The sequence below is a fragment of the Bombina bombina genome, chromosome 1 (genome assembly GCF_027579735.1).
Source record: "Bombina bombina isolate aBomBom1 chromosome 1, aBomBom1.pri, whole genome shotgun sequence".
In the NCBI taxonomy this organism is placed as follows: domain Eukaryota; kingdom Metazoa; phylum Chordata; class Amphibia; order Anura; family Bombinatoridae; genus Bombina; species Bombina bombina.
Window position 1 is genome coordinate 570,087,350 of NC_069499.1, and position 25,384 is coordinate 570,112,733.

A 25,384-nucleotide genomic window follows, 5' to 3' on the forward strand; every position below is an offset into this window, starting at 1 on the left:
ATATTAATGCAACAGCTAAACCAACTCCTCCATCCCGCCCCCGCAGCTGTTGAAATCTGCATGCTGTGGATCCGCTCCAATTTTCAAAAACTATTCAAGATCTCCTCCCTCACACTTCCACTATAACTTGCCCTGATCTCGCAACATCCCACTATAACAAAACTCTCTCCTCTGCACTAGACACACTTGCCCCTCCCCAGCTATGCAAAACATCACGCCGTCAGTTGCAGCCCTGGCACTCTCAGCAATTTGCAACGCTATTTGCAAAAATGCTCCCGTACTGCTGAACGTGTCTGGAGGAAAACTCACTCTGACCCTGACTTCATACACTATAAGTTTATGCTTCATTCATACACTTGTGTCCTTCACTTAGCCAAGCAAACCTACTTCTCCTCCCTTATATCTACTCTTTCCTCAAACCCTAAATGACTCTTCTCCACATTTAACTCTCTCCTCTACCCTCCTGCTCCACCCCCCTCATCTGTCTTTAGCGCTCAAGACTTGGCAGACTACTTTTTAAACAAACACATTCTATCCGGAGCAACATTCCAACCGCAACCTGCAATACTCCATCAACAGGCCCTGCTACTCCCTCTGCCACCCTCTGCATCCTCCATCCAGCCACTGAGAATGAAGTTTCCTCCTCGCTATCTTCCTTAAGCCTCCCTACCTGCCCACTCAACCCTATTTCTTCCCATCTAATACCCTCCCTATCTTCTACCCTCACTCCTGCTCTTACACACATCTTCAACCTATGTCTTTCTACCGGCTCATTCCCATCTTCTTTCAAACATGCAATAGTCACTCCCATACTCAAAAAACCCTCCCTTGACCCTAATTTTCCTGAAAGCTACCGCCCGATATCACTGCACCCACTAACATCAAAACTCCTTGAAAAACTAGTTTACAATCGCCTAACCCACTTCCTGTCTGCCAACTCTTTGCTTGACACCCTGCAATCTGGATTCCACCCCAAACACTCAACTGAGACTGCCCTTACCAAGGTTATGAACGATCTTCTCTCTGCTAAAAATATTGGCCACTACTCCATACTCATCCTACTTGACCTTTCAGCTGCCTTCGACACAGTTGACCACCCCATCCTCATACAGACCCTTAGCTCTTTTGGCCTCTGTGGCACTGCTCTTTCCTGGTTTCACTCTTATCTGTCTCACAGGTCATTTTCTGTGTCATTTGACAATGACTCCTCCTCTCCGATGCCTCTGTCTGTTAGAGTACCTCAAGGATCTGTTCTGGGTCCTCTACTCTTCTCCATTTATACTTCTTCTCTGGGTAAACTTATCAACAGTTATGGCTTCAAATATGACCTCTATGCTGATGACACCCATATCTTCCTCTCCACCCCTGCTCTCTCTCCCTCTATCCTTTCTCATGTCAGCAACTTCTTATCTGGTATTTCTTCCTGGATGGCCTCTCACCACCTAAAGATAAACATGTCCAAGACTGAGCTCCTTCTTATCCCCCCCTCAAGCTCTACGCCGACCTGTGACTTCTCTATCCGTGTTGACTGCATCACCATTTCCCCATCGCCCCAAGTCCGCTGCCTCGGAGTTACACTTGACTCAAATCTATCCTTCACCCCCCATATCCAAACGCTTTCTACATCCTGCCGCAACTATCTACGCAACATTTCCAAGATTCGACCTTTTCTGAGCGCTGACACCACAAAGCAAATAATCCACTGCCTTGTTATTTCACGACTTGACTACTGCAATAACCTACTCGCTGGCCTTCCTCTTTCCCACCTCTCTCCCCTTCAATCCATCCTAAATGCCTCTGCCAGGCTGATCCACCTTTCCCGTCGCTCTGTATCTGCTGCACCTCTCTGCGAGTCCCTTCATTGGCTCCCCATACACAGCAGAGTTAAATTCAAAATTCTCACCCTTGCATACAAAGCGCTCACCAACTCCGCTCCCTTCTACCTATCCTCTCTAATCAACAAGTATACTCCAGCCCGCCCACTAAGATCCAACAATGACCTGCTCCTTGCTTCTGCGACTATCTCCTCCTCTCATGCTAGACTGCAGGGCTTCTGTCATGCAGCACCTACCCTCTGGAACACTCTCCCTCATGCTGTCAGGCTTTGCCCAAATCTTTCTTCCTTTAAATGCTCTCTGAAGACTTTTCTGTTCAGAGAAGCCTACCACCCTACTCAATAATATTCCTTTTACCTAACAACATTTCCCTCCTCTAACTCTGCATTAACATCTTTCTCAATCTTTCAGTCCTCACCTCCTGTTTCTCAACCTCCTACCCTTCTAGATTGTAAGTTCCCATGGGAATAGGGCCCTCGATTCCTCCTGTATGTGTTTGTAAATTCTGTCCTGTCTCTTAGTCTTAGAAGTTTTATACTATTGTTTTATTTAAATGATCTGTATCCATGGACAGCGCTGCGGAATATGATGGCGCTTCATAAATAAAGTATAATAATAATAATAATAATAATAAGGGGTTTATATGTTTTCTTATGTTTGTTTTTGTCTTACATTCCCCCTAGAAATAATTGGGATTTTCTTCATGATAAATATCCTATTTATGTTTGTCTTACACAATAGTGTAGAAAATTGCAGATAGCGCAGAGTTATAAAGAAAAATAGAGATAAGGCATTGAGATTTGTAATATGTGCCATGAGTTTTCTTGTGTGTGTGTGTGTGTGTATATATATATTTATTTATACATACCTAGTACCTACAGTGCAAGTTCAGATTCTATTTTTCATGAATAATGCCTGGCTGAGTGAACACAATTAGGTGGTATTATTAGAAGCAGAATTGAATGGTACTGCACAAAAAAACTTGTGTAGATTTGCAGTTGACAATAAATATTTTATTATAAAAAAATGGGTCAAAGGGGGACTGCTGCAAATACCAGAAGTATTTGACTGTATGTAGGTCTGAAGATGCACTTGAATGATGGTTGGTAAAATGTACTAAAAGCTATCTATATCTTTATAGCTTAACTTGACCCTGTGTTGGTATATTTAGTGAAGTACCTGGGGGAATAACATTAACTGGTGATAATGGGAAACCTAGAGAAAGTCTTAGTGAATATAATTACCTTCTGGTTTAGCAAATTGGTTTCAAAGAGTAACATAAGAATCATTAGGCATATTTATTAATGACAATGGTTAGTTTACCTCTGCTAAATTAATTCTTGCATTTAACCTGGGACTGGGAATATGGGGTGAAGCCGAGTGGTACACAATAATGGGTGGGGTTTAATATTCCGGACGTTATTTAGGTGGACTCATGTGACTGAGAAATACTAAACATACAGGAATTGAAATGTTATCAGAGAGACAGAGCAACCAGTTTGGTACAATCTGATACAATCCTGGCCTATCAGTGCTTGTTTTATTAGGGTAGATCCACAGAGCAGCAACTCACCATCTTAGAGTGATATCAGATTGAAGATCTCCCAGCTTTATGGGTGTCACATGTCACTAGCTTCTACATGTCCAGTATTTCAATAAGTTTTCAGTTTTTAATTTATTTTTTTTGTTTTGTTTCTTTTTTTCTAGTGCACTGCAATAAGGTGGGCTCTTACAGCAAGGTAGTGACAGCTTGTGTGTGGCTTTTCCTGGTCTGAGGCCGGCTTTGGCACATGGCTGACAGAGCAGTTTCAGCATCTGAGGGTCTTGTCTGATGCCGGGTTTGGCACATGGCTGACAGAGCAGTTTCAGCATCTGAGGGTCTTGTCTGATGCCGGGTTTGGCACATGGCTGACAGAGCAGTTTCAGCATCTGAGGGTCTTGTCTGAGGCCAGCTTTGGCACATCACTGACAGAGCAGTTTCAGCATCTGAGGGTCTTGTCTGAGGCCAGCTTTGGCACATCGCTGACAGAGCAGTTTCAGCATCTGAGGGTCTTGTCTGAGGCCAGCTTTGACACATGGCTGACAGGGCAGTTTCAGCATCTGAGGGTCTTGTCTGAGGCCAGCTTTGGCACATGGCTGACAGGGCAGTTTCAGCATCTGAGGGTCTTGTCTGAGGCCGGCTTTGGCACATGGCTGACAGAGCAGTTTCAGCATCTAAGGGTCTTGTCTGAGGCCGGCTTTGGCACATGGTTGACAGAGCAGTTTCAGCATCTGAGGGTCTTGTCTGAGGCCGGCTTTGGCACATGGCTGACAGAGCAGTTTCAGCATCTAAGGGTCTTGTCTGAGGCCGGCTTTTGCACATGGCTGACAGGGCAGTTTCAGCATCTGAGGGTCTTGTCTGAGGCCAGCTTTGGCACATGGCTGACAGGGCAGTTTCAGCATCTAAGGGTCTTGTCTGAGGCCGGCTTTGGCACATGGCTGACAGGGCAGTTTCAGCATCTGAGGGTCTTGTCTGATGCCGGGTTTGGCACATGGCTGACAGAGCAGTTTCAGCATCTAAGGGTCTTTTCTGAGGCCAGCTTTGGCACATGGCTGACAGGGCAGTTTCAGCATCTGAGGGTCTTATTTGAGGCCAGCTTTGGTACATGGCTGACAGGGCAGTTTCAGCATCTGAGGGTCTTGTCTGAGGCCAGCTTTGGCACATGGCTGACAGGGCAGTTTCAGCATCTGAGGGTCTTGTCTGAGGCCAGCTTTGGCACATGGCTGACAGGGCAGTTTCAGCATCTGAGGGTCTTGTCTGAGGCCAGCTTTGGCACATGGCTGACAGGGCAGTTTCAGCATCTGAGGGTCTTATCTGAGGCCAGCTTTGGCACATGGCTGACAGGGCAGTTTCAGCATCTGAGGGTCTTATCTGAGGCCAGGTTTTGGCACATGGCTGACAGGGCAGTTTCAGCATCTGAGGGTCTTATCTGAGGCCAGGTTTTGGCACATGGCTGACAGAGGGGCTGCAAGTTCTGATACAGCATATAAATGATGGTATATGGTATATGTGGTATATGGCTGACAGGCTGCAGTGCCTTGGGACTTGATTTTGGTAGTTTACTGACAGAGATGATGTAGATCTTTGGGGTTTAATATAATGTCTGATATGGGCAAATAGCTGATAGAAGAGCTGAATGGAAAAGGGTCTCATCTATGCCCTGATAAAAGCCTTGCCTATTGTATTTTATAGCAGTCTCTGTCTTAAATATATATATATATACTTATATGGCTAAAATGAGTGGGCTTTAGTGAATCAGAAGTGGCTGGATTAATCTACTGCTGAATTTTGCAGAGATAGCCAGCTACAATATAATAGTATAGGGACTACTGAAGCTAAAGTGGCTAGAGAGGTCGAAGATGTAGAAGCTGCAGGATATCAGAGCATGCTTGTGCGCTTCTGCTTACATTTTGCACAAGCCTACAATATATATATATTAAGATTCTATAAGTTGTGGCACTGCTTACTGTGCAGAACTGGATTTACATATTCTAGTTAGGCGAACAGCATAAGCAAAAGCACACGAGCGCTCTCTGCTATCCTACATTACAGCAGGTGGTACAGTTTCTGATTTCCTTTATGCCCACTGTATTATAAAAATAAACTATGCAGGTATGTTGCAATGCCGATGAAAAAATGTCTTTACTTTCCCTTTGAGAGAATGGAAAGCGCTGTGAAAATTGGCCAGTAAAGCTCACTTACTAATAATGGAGAGCTGGGAAAGCTTTAGTGAGTGGGATCCATACACATGATAATAACAATGATAAAGATAATGATTATAATAATAGATAATGATTATAGTAATAATAGAACAACAGATGAACTAGAGAGGCTGTTAGTGGGAGAGATTCTGAAAAGGTTGCCAAAAAGGCTGGTGATACTGTTAAGTAAATTTTGGCCTCTGAAATATTCTAATACTTTGACACTTTTTACTTTGTGTTTAAATCAGTTTAGACTTTTTTTGTAGTTTGTGTATAGCGGTGTGTTAAATTGTTACATTTTTGTTTTCATGTAAAAGGGATATGACTGTGTTTTTGAGGTTCTCTTGCAGCTCTCATAGTATTCTCTATCGATTTACTCCAGCAGATCTCACTGATTTATCTTGCCATTTGTATACTGGTAAGGTTGTCTATGAATTCACAACTAACATAGAAGTGAAGTAGAAGTAAAAATAAGCTGAAAATATTTCAATTTGATTTGTATTTTTTATTAAAACCTGACACTCCCCTGCTAGTTGCAACTATCCAGTAAGCTTCATTAGATAATAAGGGGCAAATCTCATAGCAACTCCTGGTTTATCTCCTTTCTTACAGATTTCAGTAAGGATTATTCATGTAAGATCTGCAAGATAAACTGCTGTGTAGTAAGAATGTGTCCCGGTCATGATTACCAAATGTGTTTGCAATTGTCATAATGCAGGATTCTCATATACTAGGAACACTGCCCTGCTGTCCCTCTCGCAGCTTCCTCTTCAGGGCAAATGTCCCAGTTTCCAGTGCAAACCCCAGGTCCACCCACAGCCCACACAATCTGTGACCCACCTCTGGTTGTGGCATTTAAAAGTCTCTCTTACCTCCCAGTCCTGGAAAGCCTCTGGGAAATTTTTGGAGGTAAACAATAGGCAACATTAACTAAAGGCTCTCTTAGCCGCTCTAATCCCTCCAGCTTCACTTGTCTCAATATTATTCTATAAAGCTTTTTAACGAAACTCACTCATCTGTCTTCAGTAGATCCTCTGAATTAAAAACATACAGCAGAGAGACCAATGAGCAGCAATGCACCATAAGACTTCTGGGCCTAATAGTTTCTAATGTGATCCAGGTCTGGGTGGCCTTTACTCATATTATTTTACCACATCTGATGAGAAATTTGTCTGGTCTATCATATAAAGTGCCGTTTAAGAAAATAACTTAGTTGTAGTGAGGAACTGGTGAAGCTATGGGGCTTCAAGAGATTAACCCAGATTAAAAAGAAAAAGAAAAATTGGGAAATTGAGCCATCTGTACACAGATCTTACTGTGCTCATGACATGGAACATGTGCTCATGTGACATGCGTTCCTGCACACCTCTGGCTCACACTGTGTCTGAATGCAGGTGCTCTGTATGTTGTATGCATTGATAGCTGAAACAGTTATAGCTTTTACTATAATAATATACCATTTTTAATGTATGGATAGTCATGTAAGCAAAAACAATTCCATGTGGCACCTTGTTTAAAAAGATTGGACAACTATGCACAAAAAAACATATACCCCACTAGTGGGACACTGTGTATGACATATTGTATCTCTCTCTAGATTTCTTGTGTTATATGTTATGCAACTATAGTACAGGCGTACACTGCACTGCATGCATACAGGTCGTATCATCCGTACTATGGAATCCAAATGTTTATCCGCCTTATAAAGAATCATCCAGAGACAACAATCTTTGTACCATATTTTATTGAATTGCATTTATATTAAATTAAAAATATATTTCTGACAGATTTGTTTAACAAAAATGCGGAACATGTTTCAAATTGTTCAGCTGGGATGATGAGGGAGGAAAGAAGCTAAAGCAAAAAAAATGACATCTTTACAAAAAGAAAAAAGAAATAACCAAAATAAAAAAAAAAGTTTATTTTTGGAGCCCAGAGCTGTTACATATTATCTGGAAGACCCAGTGAGTTCAGATTATCCCCTCACAGTTGACAATGTTTCATTCTTTTATTTGAAATTATTGGGGTCTTTGCAGCTTCATCTAGCAGTTTAATGAGTGTACAAATCTTGTGAGTTTTTTTTTTTTTAACATTGCAGGCTATAGATGGCTATAGATCCCACAATATTAACATTATGTATTCTTATTTGCATATAAAGCAAGTTATGTGAAGGATAGTAGGTTAAATTATCATACAGACCACCTTTGCTATGTTTGAGTTGGTATTTTTCTACCCAGCTTGTAAGAATGCTGCATTTTGTCTTTATTGTTTTGGTGAAATACAGCTTCTCTCTGACTATATTGTTCATGCTAAATGTATATTCTAATTTTTATTAGCAGCAAACATTTATAATCAGTTAGTTGGAAGTGGTCTATTAAACCTAATGTATTGCCTCGTTGTCCTTTTAGAAATGAACACAAAATTAAGTGTTGCAAGTTGTACCAGATACAGTAAAGACAGTTTGGGAAACTAGGTGGCGCTGTGGATTGCCTGTATGGCAATATAAAAATAATATTTTCTAGATTTTAGACCATACATGTTTTCCTTTTAAAACATGCCTTAAACGATTTAGAAGTGTGATACACATTTTAGAACTTATTTTTGGCTACTATAAATAATTTTACAATATTTTAGACTTATCTCACATTGATTTTCAAATCATAATGCATTTTATAGGGCCTTACAATAGGAGGAAATAGTATAACAATTGCACTACTGCAATGGCTGGTAGGAAATATTGTGCAAACTATGACAAACTATGACAAAAAAATATATAAAAAAAAATAAAGCAAGGTCACACAAGTGTATTGTTTTGCTTCACTATTCTATTTGGAGGAAAAAAGATTCAGATAAAGAAAATAATTATTAGAAACTAAAAATTAAATTTCGCATTAGAGCTCTGCTTAGGGGGACTAGTATGTTAATAGGTTTTTAAATATAGGACCCGCTGCGGGAATCAGGTAATCACTTGTGTTGTCCATTCCTGTTAGTGAGTTTAACTGCTTAGCTCCAGAGAGGTTAAATTATTGTGCAATGTATAACAATCCAGACATACAAAATTATAGGGGTCTGAGGCCTGAGTTGGAAGCTGATTTTGTAATTTCAGCAAACTGCATATAAATTCCTAGGTGCAAACTACTTTATTATATTCTCTAATTCGATATGTAACCCCAATAATTTGAAACATAGAATAAAAGTTGCCACTTGACAATACCTACCCGAAATAGAGCAAGGGCATTTAACCAGAAAACCATGACTTAGAAAACCATTCCAATACTGCAAGAAAAATAGAGATGGTCTTACTGGCCATCTATACTGAAGATGACCTCAGTGGGCAGCGGCCTTTGTTACCTCCAAAACTTTACAAGCCTCTCCAAATTCACCAGTTCCCTTGTTCTGCAGCTGATTTACAACTGACCATGTATCTACAAAATGTTAGTGAACTGGTTGCGCAGTTAAAAGGACATTAAGCATTGGTTTTGTGTAAACTTATGTTTGACCCTCTAGAGAAGCCAAAAAGCAAATTCTGCATTGTGCAAACCTTGGAAATCAAATAGCTGATTCAGGCAATTAGCAGTATTGAGAATAACTAGGTTACAGATTTTGCTTTTTAGCATCTCTAGGGAATGTTGGATAAAGAGACATTTTTGCACAAAAGCAAAAGGTGCTTAAAGTCCCATTGAGATCTGGGTATGCTGGAAAGGCCAATGACTGCTTACGGAGTAGGAAGTAGAAGACTTTTAACCCTTTGGCTGCTAGACAGGGTTGTGTTAAACAAATTAAGTCTTGCAACCTTATTTTGCAGTATAGATGTTAAAGCATAATACATCATATATCTGATTAAGGGCAAAAGCAGCAATGTCCCCAAATAATTGTTTTTTTTTAATTTATCTTAAAGAGGTTCCTCAATGCCCACAAAATGGTTAGGATTTCAGAATGTCATTGCTTGGACAAAGTTGGGCCATTGTTATGAAATTAACTCGCATAGGCTGAAAAAAAACCCTGAAAAAAAACTGGCCTTAGGTTTAGACACCCCCTAGGTTACCCCCCTAGGTTACCCAAGAGTATAGTCTTATAATAGCCATGTGTGTTTGAAAAGGAGGCACAGTCAGCATACTGAATGGCTAACTCATAGCAAAGGTGCCCCTTTCTGGTCATAAATAGAGAAAACTGCCCATTATCAGACACATGTGAATTAAAACACTACACAGGAGCTCTGAGGGACTCTCCCTATCTAACATATGTTAAAAAAAGGTAAGATTAGTCGGTAACACAAGCTGAGATAAAATGCACTCACAATACATCAGCAATGGATCAAAAATCACTTGAACACGTACAACATTAATTCAAAATTACCCTCCCATAGAATTACAAGATAAATAATAGGATTTGTAGAAATAATACTCTATAATGTAGTCAACAAAACCTTTGTAACCCCTTCTCTACCACAATGATGCTTTGAGAAGCAAGTCAGTCCAGTAGAGAAGAGGTTAAACATGCTAACACATGGGAACAGTCCTTCATTTTGAAATATGCAAACAAAACAGGGATTCTGAGAAGAAGAAAAAAGTTGCTAAAAAGGGTGAGAGACCTAGTCAAAGAGAAGGCAGGGATAATGCAAGCAACAGCAAACAAATCACAAGCAATGTTTAAAAAAAAATGATCAAACATGAACATAAAATTTCCTTATACAGAAACTTAAACCCAGCAGCTGTCCACAATTATATACAAATAAACTCAGAAGAGCAGCAAAAATCCAAAGGAAGTTGTCTTGTAGATGAGAAATGCCCGCCCTTATGTACAAATTCATCTGGCTACATCTGACAATCTAGAAAAATACTATTCACATTTTCATAGTAACATACAGTTATATTTTGTTTCTCTAGGCTGTGAATGGCAGTTAGGTATGTATGCATGTTATCAACTGAAAGGCAGTTAGGTATGTATGCATGTTATCAACTGAAAGGCAGTTAGGTATGTATGCATGTTATCAACTGAAGGGCAGTTAGGTATGTATGCATGTTATCAACTGAAAGGCAGTTAGGTATGTCTGCATGTTATCAACTGAAGGGCAGTTAGGTATGTATGCATGTTATCAACTGAGGGACAGTTAGGTATGTATGCATGTTATCAACTGAAAGGCAGTTAGGTATGTATGCATGTTATCAACTGAAGGGCAGTTAGGTATGTATGCATGTTATCAACTGAAGGGCAGTTAGGTATGTATGCATGTTATCAACTGAAGGGCAGTTAGGTATGTATGCATGTTATCAACTGAAAGGCAGTTAGGTATGTATGCATGTTATCAACTGAGGGACAGTTAGGTATGTATGCATGTTATCAACTGAGGGGCAGTTAGGTATGTATGCATGTTATCAACTGAGGGACAGTTAGGTATGTATGCATGTTATCAACTGAAAGGCAGTTAGGTATGTATGCATGTTATCAACTGAGGGACAGTTAGGTATGCATGCATGTTATCAACTGAAGGGCAGTTAGGTATGTATGCATGTTATCAACTGAGGGGCAGTTAGGTATGTATGCATGTTATCAACTGAAGGGCAGTTAGGTATGTATGCATGTTATCAACTGAAGGGCAGTTAGGTATGTATGCATGTTATCAACTGAAGGGCAGTTAGGTATGTATGCATGTTATCAACTGAAAGGCAGTTAGGTATGTATGCATGTTATCAACTGAGGGACAGTTAGGTATGTATGCATGTTATCAACTGAGGGGCAGTTAGGTATGTATGCATGTTATCAACTGAGGGACAGTTAGGTATGTATGCATGTTATCAACTGAAGGGCAGTTAGGTATGTATGCATGTTATCAACTGAAGGGCAGTTAGGTATGTATGCATGTTATCAACTGAGGGACAGTTAGGTATGTATGCATGTTATCAACTGAGGGGCAGTTAGGTATGTATGCATGTTATCAACTGAAGGGCAGTTAGGTATGTATGCATGTTATCAACTGAAGGGCAGTTAGGTATGTATGCATGTTATCAACTGAAGGGCAGTTAGGTATGTATGCATGTTATCAACTAAGGGACAGTTAGGTATGTATGCATGTTATCAACTGAGGGGCAGTTAGGTATGTATGCATGTTATCAACTGAAGGGCAGTTAGGTATGTATGCATGTTATCAACTGAGGGACATTTAGGTATGTATGCATGTTATCAACTGAGGGGCAGTTAGGTATGTATGCATGTTATCAACTGAGGGGCAGTTAGGTATGTATGCATGTTATCAACTGAGGGGCAGTTAGGTATGTATGCATGTTATCAACTGAAGGGCAGTTAGGTATGTATGCATGTTATCAACTGAGGGGCAGTTAGGTATGTATGCATGTTATCAACTGAAGGGCAGTTAGGTATGTATGCATGTTATCAAATGAAGGGCAGTTAGGTATGTATGCATGTTATCAACTGAAGGGCAGTTAGGTATGTATGCATGTTATCAACTGAAGGGCAGTTAGGTATGTATGCATGTTATCAACTGAGGGGCAGTTAGGTATGTATGCATGTTATCAACTGAGGGGCAGTTAGGTATGTATGCATGTTATCAACTGAAGGGCAGTTAGGTATGTATGCATGTTATCAACTGAGGGGCAGTTAGGTATGTATGCATGTTATCAACTGAGGGGCAGTTAGGTATGTATGCATGTTATCAACTGAGGGGCAGTTAGGTATGTATGCATGTTATCAACTGAAGGGCAGTTAGGTATGTATGCATGTTATCAACTGAGGGGCAGTTAGGTATGTATGCATGTTATCAACTGAGGGACAGTTAAACAGTTTTGTTTGTTGGGTTTCTTAAGAACAAAAATAAGATTTTAAAAATGATTTACTTCCTAAAGGCCACCAAGGAAAATGGAAGTCACAACTAAACTTCCATAATTCAGACAAAGGGGTAGATTTACCAAGCAGCAGATGTGCAATCTACCCCCGATGTTTCTGGCTCACCGGAAACAAGAGTTAAGAAGCAGCGGTCATAAGAGGTGGCAGACTGCAATCATCCCAATCCGATCCGGATGATTGACACCGCCTGCTAGCGGCCAATTGGCCGCGAGTGTGCAGGAGGCGGTACAATGCTTGTGCAATTATAAATGCCGACAGTGTATGCTGACGGCATTTATCGATGTCAGGTGGACATGATTTGCTACAGTGAATCATGTCGCCCACAAGTTGATAAATCGGCCCCAAAGAATGTAAAAGATAGAAAAAATCCAGTGTACTTCTATTAGCAAATGTAACTCTATTAGTATCCTTTGTTCATTATTTCCTTTCTACAACAGCTATCTAAATAGGCTAAAAGGCGTGCATGCTCCTTGAGTACTATTTTGATACCAATGTTACAAGCATAACATAGCATATCCTGTTATAGTGCTCAAAACACGTGCACACTTCTAAGTCTAATTCAGTGTAATGTCAAGGTGATACGCTTTAAAAAAGGATAACAAGAGAGATGCATTTGATAATAAAATTAAATTGGAAATTTTTATTTTTTTTAATTGCACATACTTTGTTAATCATGGAAGTTTAGTTTTGAGCATGTCCTTTACAGATCAATAAAAGGACTTTAGCTGACCTTGATAGGGTGGAATTATGTATAGTTTAAGACATTTAACAGGGCTTTTCTTTCTTTTTCTCTGTCCTATATACAAAGGGAATCCTGCTATAAAGTGAATAACACTGAGTAAATTTTTTGGTATGAGTATTTGTTTAATCATACCGTTCAGTATTTTTTTTTTTTCATCCCCTGGCAGTGCTCTGTGCATGTATCACAGTACCAGAAGACAGACAAGCTTAGGGACATAAAAAGAACAGTTTTCTTTCATGCATTTAAAAGAACAGATTTAAAAATACTACAAATTATTTCGCTTGTTTGAAAAAGAAGTGATCTAACATTTAGAAAATGGTTTATTTTTCAATTCCACCCTCCCTTAATTTCACAAAATAATTCTGTTTTTCAAGTCAATGTACAGACATAACTTGTATATATCCAAATCTGTCATTAGGGGAAATAGGCAGCTATCTATGGGCTACATTACTGAAACGGGCACCTGCCTAGCTTTTCAAATCATGTTAAAATACACTACTTATATTCCATTGTGTATACTGGGCTGTCTATAAGAGTTAATGAGAGGTAACACCTGTGAGTTTTAAGCCTTTTAAAATATAAATACACAAACAAGGAGAAAATACTAGAATGATTCCTGCCTATGGATATTAAATATGGAACTTGATTCTGGCAACAGAAAACCCACAACAGCTCCAAAAAAATCCAAAATGCTATTTTGAGAATAATGTTCTGTGGTATTAAAGGGACAGTCTAGGCCAAAATAAACTTTTATGATTCAGATAGGGCATGTCATTTTAAACAATTTTCCAAATTACTTTTATCACCAATGTTGCTTTGTTCCATTTGTATTCTTAGTTGAAAGCTTAACCTAGGAGGTTCATATGCTAATTTCTTAGACCTTGAAGGCCACCTCTTTTCAGAATGCATTTTAACAGTTTTTCACCACTAGAGGGTGTTAGTTCACGTATTTCATATAGATAACACTGTGCTCGTGCACGTGAAGTTATCTGGGAACAGGCACTGATTGGCTAAACTGCAAGTCTGTCAAAAGAACTAAAATAAGGGGGCAGTTTGCAGAGGCTTAGATACAAGATAATCACAGAGGTTAAAAGTATATTATTATAACTGTGTTGGTTATGCAAAACTGGGGAATGGGTAATAAAGGGATTATCTATCTTTTAAAACAATAAAAATTCTGGTGTAGACTGTCCCTTTAAATGACTACATTGTACCCCACACACCATATAGGGAATGCTGTCTATATGATCCCTATCCTGTCTGCTGAGCTCTCTCCCTATGGTTGATTTAGTCCGCTGGCATCTTAAATGACTTAAAATACCAGTACAAAATTACAGCTTATGCAAGTTGACCTGCATCACTCACCGAAAAAAAACTTTGTGGGTAGGTTTTGTTGCAAGTATTTACTTTTCCACTCATAATGCCATCAATTCAATCATTTTAATTAATCAATTTGCATTCATAACAGTGTCTTAATTTGTGAAATACAAATACTGGGAGGTAGAAAACAGTTTAACTTGTAATTCATACATAGAACAAATGCCCATAGGCAGTTTATTGTTCTACATACAAAATGTGTTTTTAGGAGTAACAGTGTCTCTTTAAACTACATAAAATATAACCCCCCCTTCTGTTTCTCTTTAATGGGAGAAAGAGTAAAGCTGTTAAATCATGTATTTAAAATAATGATTTATATCAATTTATTTTAAAATATCATCATTCTCTAAGTTGTAGTGCCATTTGTGGTTTATAGCTGAATTAATCTTAGCTGCTCAGAGAAACCTGCATCAAATGTATCCAAGTTAAAATAATTATTTACTAGACTTGGCATAGGCTCTGGAGGAGGATATACTGAATAATTGATAAGATACATGTTACTACAACTTGGAAACAATTTACTTAATGCCAAGCTACAGTTTTCTCAGGGAGGTGAAAATAAAGACCATATTTCTGCACAGAAATGAAAGGTCAAAGATAAATTCACAGGTGTTTAAATATCCCCAAAAAAACTAGAAATCTAGAATATTAAAATGGTAAATCATACTAAACATTTCTTCTGTATACTTGCTGGAAATGTAATGACAAGCCTTTCTTTCTCAAGGTTTTAAACATTTGTATAAATTTAAATGTGAAACAATGCTGTGATTACATTAAAAATGATTCAATTCTACAGTCTCATTATGCATTTTTAAAAACAGCCATCAAAAGAAAAATTAATGTTTCCAAGTTTATGAATTAATCTTTGGAGAAGTGAAAATATTCTGGTAATTTTGACACATGCAACACTGTTCATTTGCAGAGCATTGTTATTAATGAAATATTTGCATATAACCCTTAAAAATAACACAAGTCTGATACATACAGTGCCAATAAAAAGTATTCATTTTAAATGTTTACATTTTAATTTCAGAAAGTTAATATTTACAAACTTTTTTTTAGCAGCTTACAGGAAAAAATGTGTATCTAATGTTTGGCTTATTTTATACCAAGTGTTTTCAGCAAATAAACGCTAAATGACAATATAATTCTATTTTTTATTCTATAGTTAAATATTAAATAAACTGGAATGTTTATTGGAGTATGTTGTTATCCCTTTTGTCTGAAACAAGATCCTAGAATCTTGCTTAGAGTTAATAAAGCATGTTACTTTTAACATGGCCATTCCTTTGTATTTGAACTTTATATAACGTGATATTTTACTTCAATGCTCTGCAGCCAGGAGAACTGAAACATTTTAGTAGCACATAAGTTAGAAAATGGCTGTTAAGCTGCCAACCACGACTAGGTCTATAGGTTTACTTAGTGGCTGTATGGCCATTTTCCATTCAACCAATGCAGATGATGCACATTCATGTGCATGGTATGCATTAGATGCCTGTATTTGTGCCATTATGTTTTTGAATTGAACAAAAATATATCTTTTTTTTTTAAAGTCACCTGTGTGCTAGAATTCATTGGAAGCCTTCAAGATGCAATGGTTGTATATCCTTCTGTTTGTCTAGGGATATTCCTACACTACCTCGTCCTTTTTGTTGAAGTGTGCATACATAAATACCTGCCCTTCTTTTACACAGCTGCTTCATGTAGTCCCTTTACTGTTGGAGTGGCTCACACCTTTTTCTGTTCTCCAGCAGAAGAGGGAGTAATAATAATCGACCCATATTACAGCAGTGCTAATAAATGCTACATTATTTCATCATACCATCAGAACCGAGGATGCATCTACCATAACAGATTCTGAAATTTACACTGTGATCATCAAGGTACAAGTCAGCTTTAAATATCCCCATTTCAACTGTTCTGTTGCCTGGAGGAAGATCATAGGTGTTTTGTCACCAGTTAGTCACAACTTGCCAAAAAATATTTACCCCAGTGTTCCTGAATGTGTATTCTTCCCATGAATGCTTTTCTGTCCATCTATATCTCTCCTGGGAATTTTCATTTTTGGCATTAAATCCTGAGCACAGCATCTTCTCTAAGAACTGATCCAATCACCCACAGTAGCCCACACATTGAGAATTTGGCAATCTCTCTCAGTCCAAAACATTCTAGAGCATGAACGGAGCGAAGCAGCTGACAGTATTTATGTAGAATACTTCTTACACAGAGATAATGAGGTTGATGACCACATTTGGTAATACAGTATTTTGTCTTTCTTGGTATGTTCATAACTTGAATACCATCCACTGTTGGAGATTACATTTTTTTCCACCCAGATGTCTGATATACTTTGACTTGCAACTTTTATACCCAACAAGTGAATGCCACTCTTTCAGTCCATACACATGATTCAAAGCTTATTTATAATCATGATGACAATGTTTGTGCAGTTTTACAATCCTTTGCAAATTCCCTTATTTATTATTTGACTGTTCCGTTACTTTATGCATAATCGATTATTGCAACCAAAACACTTGAGATATCTATCTGAATACCACATCTCCAGCGATGCATTGTAGGCCCTTGCATGATAATATAGTTGGCAGTATATTATTCGTCTGCTTAACCACAATAACCTAAATTTTATGACCACTAATCAGCAACATTGATAAGCTTATGTATTGAAATTCATAATCTAACCTGTAATACTGTAGGAAATATGTGCCTGTGTTTATCCAAACCACCTATAACTGCAAAGATGACATTATGGTTATGGCAAATACAGACAACAGAAATATACAATATTATAAATAAATTTTAAAAATATGAAACAGTATTGAGAAAATAAAAGGAAAAGTATTAAAAAGAAATTAGAGGTATTTACAAATCTGTGCTTCTCAAAAACTAGACGGTATTTCCAACAATACAAATATATGGTGTCATAAGATTTTGTTTGGGAATGACCTTATATTCTTGCACACCTAGGTAAGTGATACGTGGAAACTGTGATGGATTGAAATGCAAGCTTTTAATGATCAAATATTTGAAGGAACAGATTTTTAAAAGCTTACTTCCAGTTTTCTCTATCTGATGTGGTATCATCACTATTACACCTATCTCATCTAGATAACACAATCTCATTTCCAACCACTGCAGTTAGAAATATTTTGTCTAAGAAAAACAGACCAGATCTAGTTCTGAAATAACATCACTTTAAAAATGATGCACCTGAGTTTACAAATCATGGGCTACTGCATTTAGCTGAAGAACTAACTATATTATACCAATATGACTTTTTTATTTCTGACCCACCATTTGTTCATAGTATTGCAAGCTTGATCTGCAAGAATGCTTAAAATAACAATAAGAAATTAAATCCTCTAATAAATCACTAGTTATGAACCCTTAAGGGAAGTGTGAGTTTAGTTGTAATGTAAATAGAAGATCTGACCTTATTAGAACTCCTCCGTGGACTTCATATATAGGACATAGTACATCTACCAGTAAAAAGTAACAGTTGGACATTTAAAAGCTCTATGTAACATGAGGTTGTACTGTAAGTGAAAATTCAATTTAGTAACTGACACTGTTCATTTGCGTACATAACCTTTTCAACCACCTAGTTAGTGATTTATTTTGTTTAAACTGATAGCACTAGGAATATCTTTATAGCTTATTCTCAAGAGAACGTTATTAGATTATTTTCTTTGCAGGTAATTTCATTATTAATCATAACCACAGCCATTACAGTACATATGTTGATTCTGCTGGTTAATTCCATATTGCTTCATTCAAAATCCAATAAAAATAAAAGTAAAACAGTCAGCAACTAAAACAAAGAGAACATCTTAAGTGCAAAACTGGCTGTTGTAGACTCTTCATTTCCTGCTGCATTTAGTCTTCCAGTTTCCCTGCGGAACCCCCAAATTAGCCAACCAAAAGAGCCAGCTTTTGTAAATCTTCAACAAAACAAACCTAATGTTATTTCCATCATGATATACGGATTCCATGTTATTCCTCTGTTTGATGACTACATCCTTTTTTCCCCAACTGTGCTTGTTCCAAGAGCAGCCACACTATGTCAATAGAACTCAGGTATCAACCATGGCTAACAAGCTTTTACATTCTGATTGCTCCACTTTTCTTATGGATTATCCTAAATAAGTCTACGACATGCAACATTTTATTCCGCAAGTCTGACTTATGGAGATTTCCAACTATAGAGCCATCATGGAATTGCAATATGGCATTAATGCTAGACCTGAAACATTATAACAATTAAACATATGATGTTATTGTCACTTTCATGATTGAGCCGATACGTTTCTTTTGTTTGAATTGATGGCATTTTGAACTTCCAGGCTGATACATTACAAAAATGGAGAATGTTGGAAACATTTGTTGGTTGTAACATAATCCAAAAATAAACAGCTCTTGAGAGCCCAGAGAATGTTGTTTCATTGTAAAACAATGTGTTGCGTTGCCAAAGCAAGTTCCATAGAACTATTAGAGGTATTTCCACCCCTAGTTTGTTAAACAAATCAATCTTCTTCTAAAGGGTTGTACATTTAAACAGATTATATGGCACAATTCACATTTAAGATGTTCTTTGTCAATGTGATTAGCTCAAGCCAGTTTTTTTTTAACTTAAAGTAATAGTTGAATGCAGAACATATTTTTTTCTGTCATCAACCCTGAATAAAAAACATTTAAAATGCATTCTTCTCACTTACACACAGAAGCTGAAGAAGTGGTTCACTCAGAAGAATATACAAGATTTACTCCTGGTAACTGCGTGGGGTGTCATCAGATAAGCATCATGTCACATGATAAGAGATGATGATTAGAAACAGAATTCTGCACCAGACGGTATATAATAAGCTTTTCACTTAAGTGACTATAAGCTATGTTGCTGTACTGAGATGTGACCTTCAGTATTTAATGGTGGTACAGAACAGGAAATATTTTATCAAACACTTGTACAAAAAAAAAAATACTGAATTGAGCTGGAAAACACTGCAGATTATTAGGAAAATATTTGCAAGTGCATGGGTACTTAAAAGACGAGTCTACCATCTGCTGCATTGCATCCTTCATGCAGATTCCAGTTAGTTCTACTGGAATTTTAAGTCCTGCAATCTATAAACCCTTGTTGCTCCAGTTCACTAAAACTTGAGAAGCATTTAAGGGTTTCATTATGTGCTCTCCCTAATGACTAATAGAAAAAACTTGAACATCCTTACACCTTCTGATGGGATTGATCTCGCATGGAGAGGAAGCACACCTGAGGAAGAAAGGTGGCTAATGGGGAGGGAGGTCTTAAGTAATCCAAGAGAATTGGAAAGGGTAAATCCAAGTTTCCATAATACTGATAATTCTACACCACAGTGTTCCGATGCCTGTAGGGCGGAGGGGGCATGACAGTGCCTGGCTTCAGAGTAAACTCCGTCAGGTACTCAGGATTTTCAGCCACTACTGGCCGGATGCGTCCATTTTGCTTATAAAAATATTTTGTGCTGTATTCATGCAGATAATCTGGGTGCTGGATGGTGCTCCTAGGTGGTAGACTATGGTTCCAATATTCTGGGTTATCAAATGACTTCTTGGCTTTCTCTGGCATGGTAAGTCCATTGCTTTTTAGGTATTCTGCATTTTCCACTGGCTTAGAGAATGAGTTCAGATACAGACGCTCATTCACATATTCATCCTCAGTTTTAGGTTGTCCGCTAGGCCCATTATGGTACTCAGGGTTGTCCAGAGCTTGAACATCTCCATTTTTTCTTCGTGACACAAAAGGATTTTCTTCTACTGGACTCAAGTAGTCTGTATAACAAGATGAAATGGTTGGAGAATAGTATTATTCATGTAACAATTTCTACTTGGTAGTTAACTTTGGATCAGAAATTAACACTTTTTTACAGCTAAATCAAGTCACAAGTATAAGCTAACAAATGGTGTAGACACAAGCTTTATCAAAATATAAATGGATTACTTTGTAAACCACTAGTGGGTAATTTCTACAATGCTACATTAAAAAAAAAAAACTTTCAACACAGAAATATATATTAAAGGGACAGTTTACTCGAAAATTATCTCCCCTTTAATTTGTACTTAATGATCCACTTTACCTGCTGGGGTGTATTATATTTTTTACAAGCATTTCCTTTACCCTTATATTGCCATTTGAAATAGTTGATTTAGGCTATGGTATCCCCACCTATTCTGAAAGTTTCTGGCCAATTTTCCATTGTTCTCTCCAAGTATTGGTCTTTGGTTTACGGACAAATATAAGATAAAGAAGCATGTATAATGTTATAAAGTAATGGGATCTGATTATACCTACAAGCTCAACAAATTTTATAAGGTTGTGGCTTCAAAACACAAAATCAGCTAATATATACAAATAAACCATAAAAAGCAAATTATCATACATGTTATATTCAGCAGTTGGTAAAAAAAAAGTAATGGGAATCACATTAAGGTAAAACAATTTTACAGTATACTGTCCCTTTAAGCAATTACAATAAGCTGCAATAGGATTATTTTATTTCCTCATGTTTATTACACAACACAGCTATGAGACCTAGTGGACACAATAGGCAACATCCCTAGTTTAACATGCATATATTTACCTGTTGTGTAGTGTTTACCAGGTTTTGTTTTAACCTTTGTATGTTCTCATTAATATTGGAATATTTCTCAGTGTCAAACTCTAGTAGATAGTTTCTAGTAGATAGTTTTATACAGATAGTATCATACAGAATTATTAACAGAGCTATATTGTGATTATATGCACAGTATTTACCTGTTTTGGGCTTCTCCTTCATAGGTGTGATGTAGCCACCCTCTCCCACACATCCTCTTGGGTTGCGTTCTGCAATTAAAGTGGTTGTGGGGTCAGCGCTGTACCTCTGGAGGCTATTCTCCTCTGGTGCTCTTTCTGAGATCTGTTTGCGGAGAGTACCATTGCAACACACCTCTTCAAAGAGTTCAGCTGAGGCCCCTTGTATTGTGGGCACCTCTGGAATGGGACAAGTGTTGGTAGGCCTGTATGGCAAGGTCATTTGTTCTTGAGTGGTGTAGCCTCCATCCCTGTACACAAACTGGTTCTGTGGAGAAAAAAGTCATTATCACCTGTACCATGCAAATGCCAAATGTCTCAATAATTGTTAAAGGAGTATTGGGCAGTAACATAATACAAGTGCTATTTTTTCACCATTCAATGTCAATATATAAAACCTACTACTTCACTACTTCAAAATCTATGTTTTCAGACCATCGTTCAGATTAAAAGAAGGATTCAGTTACAAGAAAACCATGATGTTTTTCCATTGGGTGACGAACATATTTTTTTTTCCCAACCAGAAGGGGTGGTTCTAGACCACAAACTGGAAAAAATTACGATTACTAAGTTAAATTTAAATAATTCAAATTCATCTAGTACTTAGTCCTACCTTTATTTTAAACATTCCATTTTCTCTTCTTTACCTCTCTCCTTAAAGGGACATTAAACACTAAATACATGCTAGATAGCATGATGCATTCAAAGAAAAGATTAGTCCATGACTAACATGTAGATGTATTTTTTAAAGTTTCATTAGTTGTTTAAAAAGTGACAAAATAAGTGTAAAGTTTTAGTGTCTATAAAACACTGGGAGCTGCCATGTTGTAACTTGTGTTACCTTCTCTGCTGTGGCCAATTAGGTACAGTTATACATAGGTCATTAGAGTGTGCAGCCAATGGTTGTGCTGGATTTAACAGTGTTCTGCACTTCCATTTCTAACAGGAACTGAAAAGCTCGCAATTTCAGAATGGAATTACAGGCAAAGAGGACAAAATAAATAATGAAAGTATATTGCAGAGTTGTTTTATTATATACAATTTATCATTTTATGTTACCATCTCAAAGTGTTTAATGTCCCTTTAAACTGAGCACTTGATAACCCCCCCCACACACACACACACACTAATGGCCAGATTACAAGTGAATTGCTATCAGTTATGCACAAATAAAAAGGGCTTTATTGTGGGTGTTTGCACATGTCGGGTTTAGGACTCATTTTACAAGTTGAAAGTAACTGCGATCGCTTGAGCGGAATTGATGTTAATGCTTGTCGGGATAGCACATCCTCAGAGCTCTGGTTAACTGTTTCTTGAAAAGTGTCATAAAATATATCAAAAATACATTTAAAGGTACAGTTATACTCATAATAATACTATAATAATACTATCTAATAAATATTATTAAAAAATAAATATTGCACAAAAAAAAGTTAAAAGGGCTCAAAGATAGGTCTCAGGTGTTAGAAAAAAAGGCAGGCAAAGAGCTTTAACATTGAGATACAAACATACACAAACACATAAATACATATGTGCACACATATAGACATACAGTATATATAAGTGCATTGGAGTCTTTTGCAGCCAAGTAGATGTAAAAGTATATTTATGCAATATTCATATTTAATAAAGTGTTACACAGTAAATATTTTACATTCCAATGTTCTGCACATAAAGGAATATGTTCTAAGTATTTATAAACAGATATTCCTGTATATATCTGTACCTATATAGAATCATGTATATACAGTATATATAGGTATACATATATATACTGTGTGTATATAATATAATATATATATATATATATATATATATATATATATATATTATATTATATATATATAATATATATATATATATCAGTGCTCAAAATTTCCACTCACCCACTAGCCATTGGCGAATAGAAATTGCTTTGCGGCAAGTAGTTAAAGATAGTGAGTGAATGTTACATTACCTTCAATACACTGCCAAATGGATATATTTTTAATAATTGTATGAAAATGTTCTTATTTTGTTATGGTTTAAAATAACAAATATTAAAAATTACTATACAATGTGGTGTTTCACAATGGCTAAACACATGCAAAGAGGTTCCCGGGGTAGTAGGTTTGGTGTGGGCAAGTGATAGGTGGGATAAGTGGCGAGTAACATTTTGGCTTGGCTATTAGCTTAGGACTTAAAATTTTGATATATATATATATATATATATATATATATATATATATATATATTATGTATTGATGAATAAATAGAACATATTCTGCTATGTGAAGAGAAGAACATTGGAATGTGAAATATTAATATCTTCATGTCATGTTAGCGCACTTGAGAATCCCAGTAAAAATATTTTATTAAGATGTTCCTTGACCCATATATGTAATATTAGTGGTAGCTTGGATGAGATAATGCAAAGTGTATTTTCCTCATGCCTGTTTTAGGCTCTTACACATATATAATTATGGGTAACCTAAAAATTGTATCATGTCATCTTACGACTGATCTAACACCAAAACCAACAAAGAAACTTAGCAAGAAGATGTTTACAAAGGAAAAAGCCCAAGGATGTATGCAGAAGTAAAAAGAAGAAAAATACACAGCAATGTAAATTATTAGTAAGATAATGTAGGATACATTTCTTGATAAATAACCAATAGGAAATTGTTAGGATACTGATCCTTGATCTGAAACATGTAGAAATTTGAGAAATAGGAGGTTATGGTTGAAATGTACTCAGTAAAAGTACAAGCAGAGTTGCTATTAGTGATAATGATGGCCTATAAGCAGGGCCGACACTAGAAATTATGGGGCCCCTGACTTAACCATTGATCAGGGCCCCCCCTCCTTTGACATGTGCAATTTTTGACCAAGTGACTAAAATGTATGCACTTTATTCTTAAGTGTCTATTTAAACTTGGAAATGTTGTAAAGGTAGTAACATACAAACACACAGATACACTCATACACTGAAACACTCACACATAAAGATTCACATATAGACACTCTAGCAGACATGCAAAAAAACACACTCAGACAAAAACACCCAAACAGACACTCAGTACTTGTTTACATTGACCTGAAAAGTAATGAGGTAAACTACAGTTTTGGAAAAAAAGGAGATTTAGAAAACTAAATATGGGGTTCTGATTATCTTTTTTTAAAGGAAGATGGCAACTAAATGATGACAACAGCATGCAGTGGCTGAAAGGAAGGGCCCTGGACTGCCTAAACAATAATTTAAAGGTTAAATGGTGGATTGGTGACTTCCGGAAAGGTCTCATTAGTCTCAAAGTATGTAGAAAGATGTGAATAATCAGTAGTAAGGTCAAAATGTCCAAAAAAGGAACAGACAATGGACACACACACACAAACTAAAACTTGCACATACACCCAAGGAAACACTGACAGAGACAGCCTCAGAAAACACACAAAGACATATACACACACACAGAGAGAGACACCCACAGAAAACACACAAAGACATACACACACAGAGAGACAACCACATAAAACACAGAAAGACATACATACACACACCCTCACTGAGACATCCACAGAAAACACACAAAGACATATACACACCCTCACAGACACACCCACAGAAAACACACACCCTCACAAAGACATCCACAGAAAACACAGACATACACACACCCTCACAGAGACACCCACAGAAAACACAGACATACATACACACACACACACATCCTCACAGATACATCCACAGAAAACACAGACATACACATACACCCTCACAGAGGCATCCAGAGAAAATACACAAAGACAAACATACACACACCCTCACAGAGACACCCATAGAAAAAGCTCAAATACATATGCACACACCCTCACAGACATCCACAGAAAATTCACAAAGACATACACACCCATCCTCACAGAGAGACCCACAGAAAAAAAAATACATACACACTCATATAGACACAAACCAAAGCACAAAGACATAAACACAGACACCCACAGAAA

The 25,384-nt window shown here is 37.4% G+C and overlaps 1 protein-coding gene across 3 annotated transcripts in view; it reads right to left on the minus strand.

Moving 5' to 3' along the window:
• Nucleotides 1-7,302: 7,302 nt before the first annotated feature.
• ERBB4 (erb-b2 receptor tyrosine kinase 4) overlaps nt 7,303-25,384 on the minus strand; it is a 1,322,334-nt gene continuing 1,304,252 nt past the window's right edge. For all 3 annotated transcript variants that reach the window (XM_053698789.1, XM_053698786.1, XM_053698787.1), the window contains 2 exons: nt 21,365-21,668; nt 7,303-20,382 (listed from right to left, as the gene is read on the minus strand). In XM_053698789.1, coding sequence (XP_053554764.1) covers nt 19,937-20,382; nt 21,365-21,668 — 750 coding nt within the window. In that variant the 3' untranslated portion in view covers nt 7,303-19,936. The remainder of the gene's footprint in view (nt 20,383-21,364; nt 21,669-25,384) is intronic.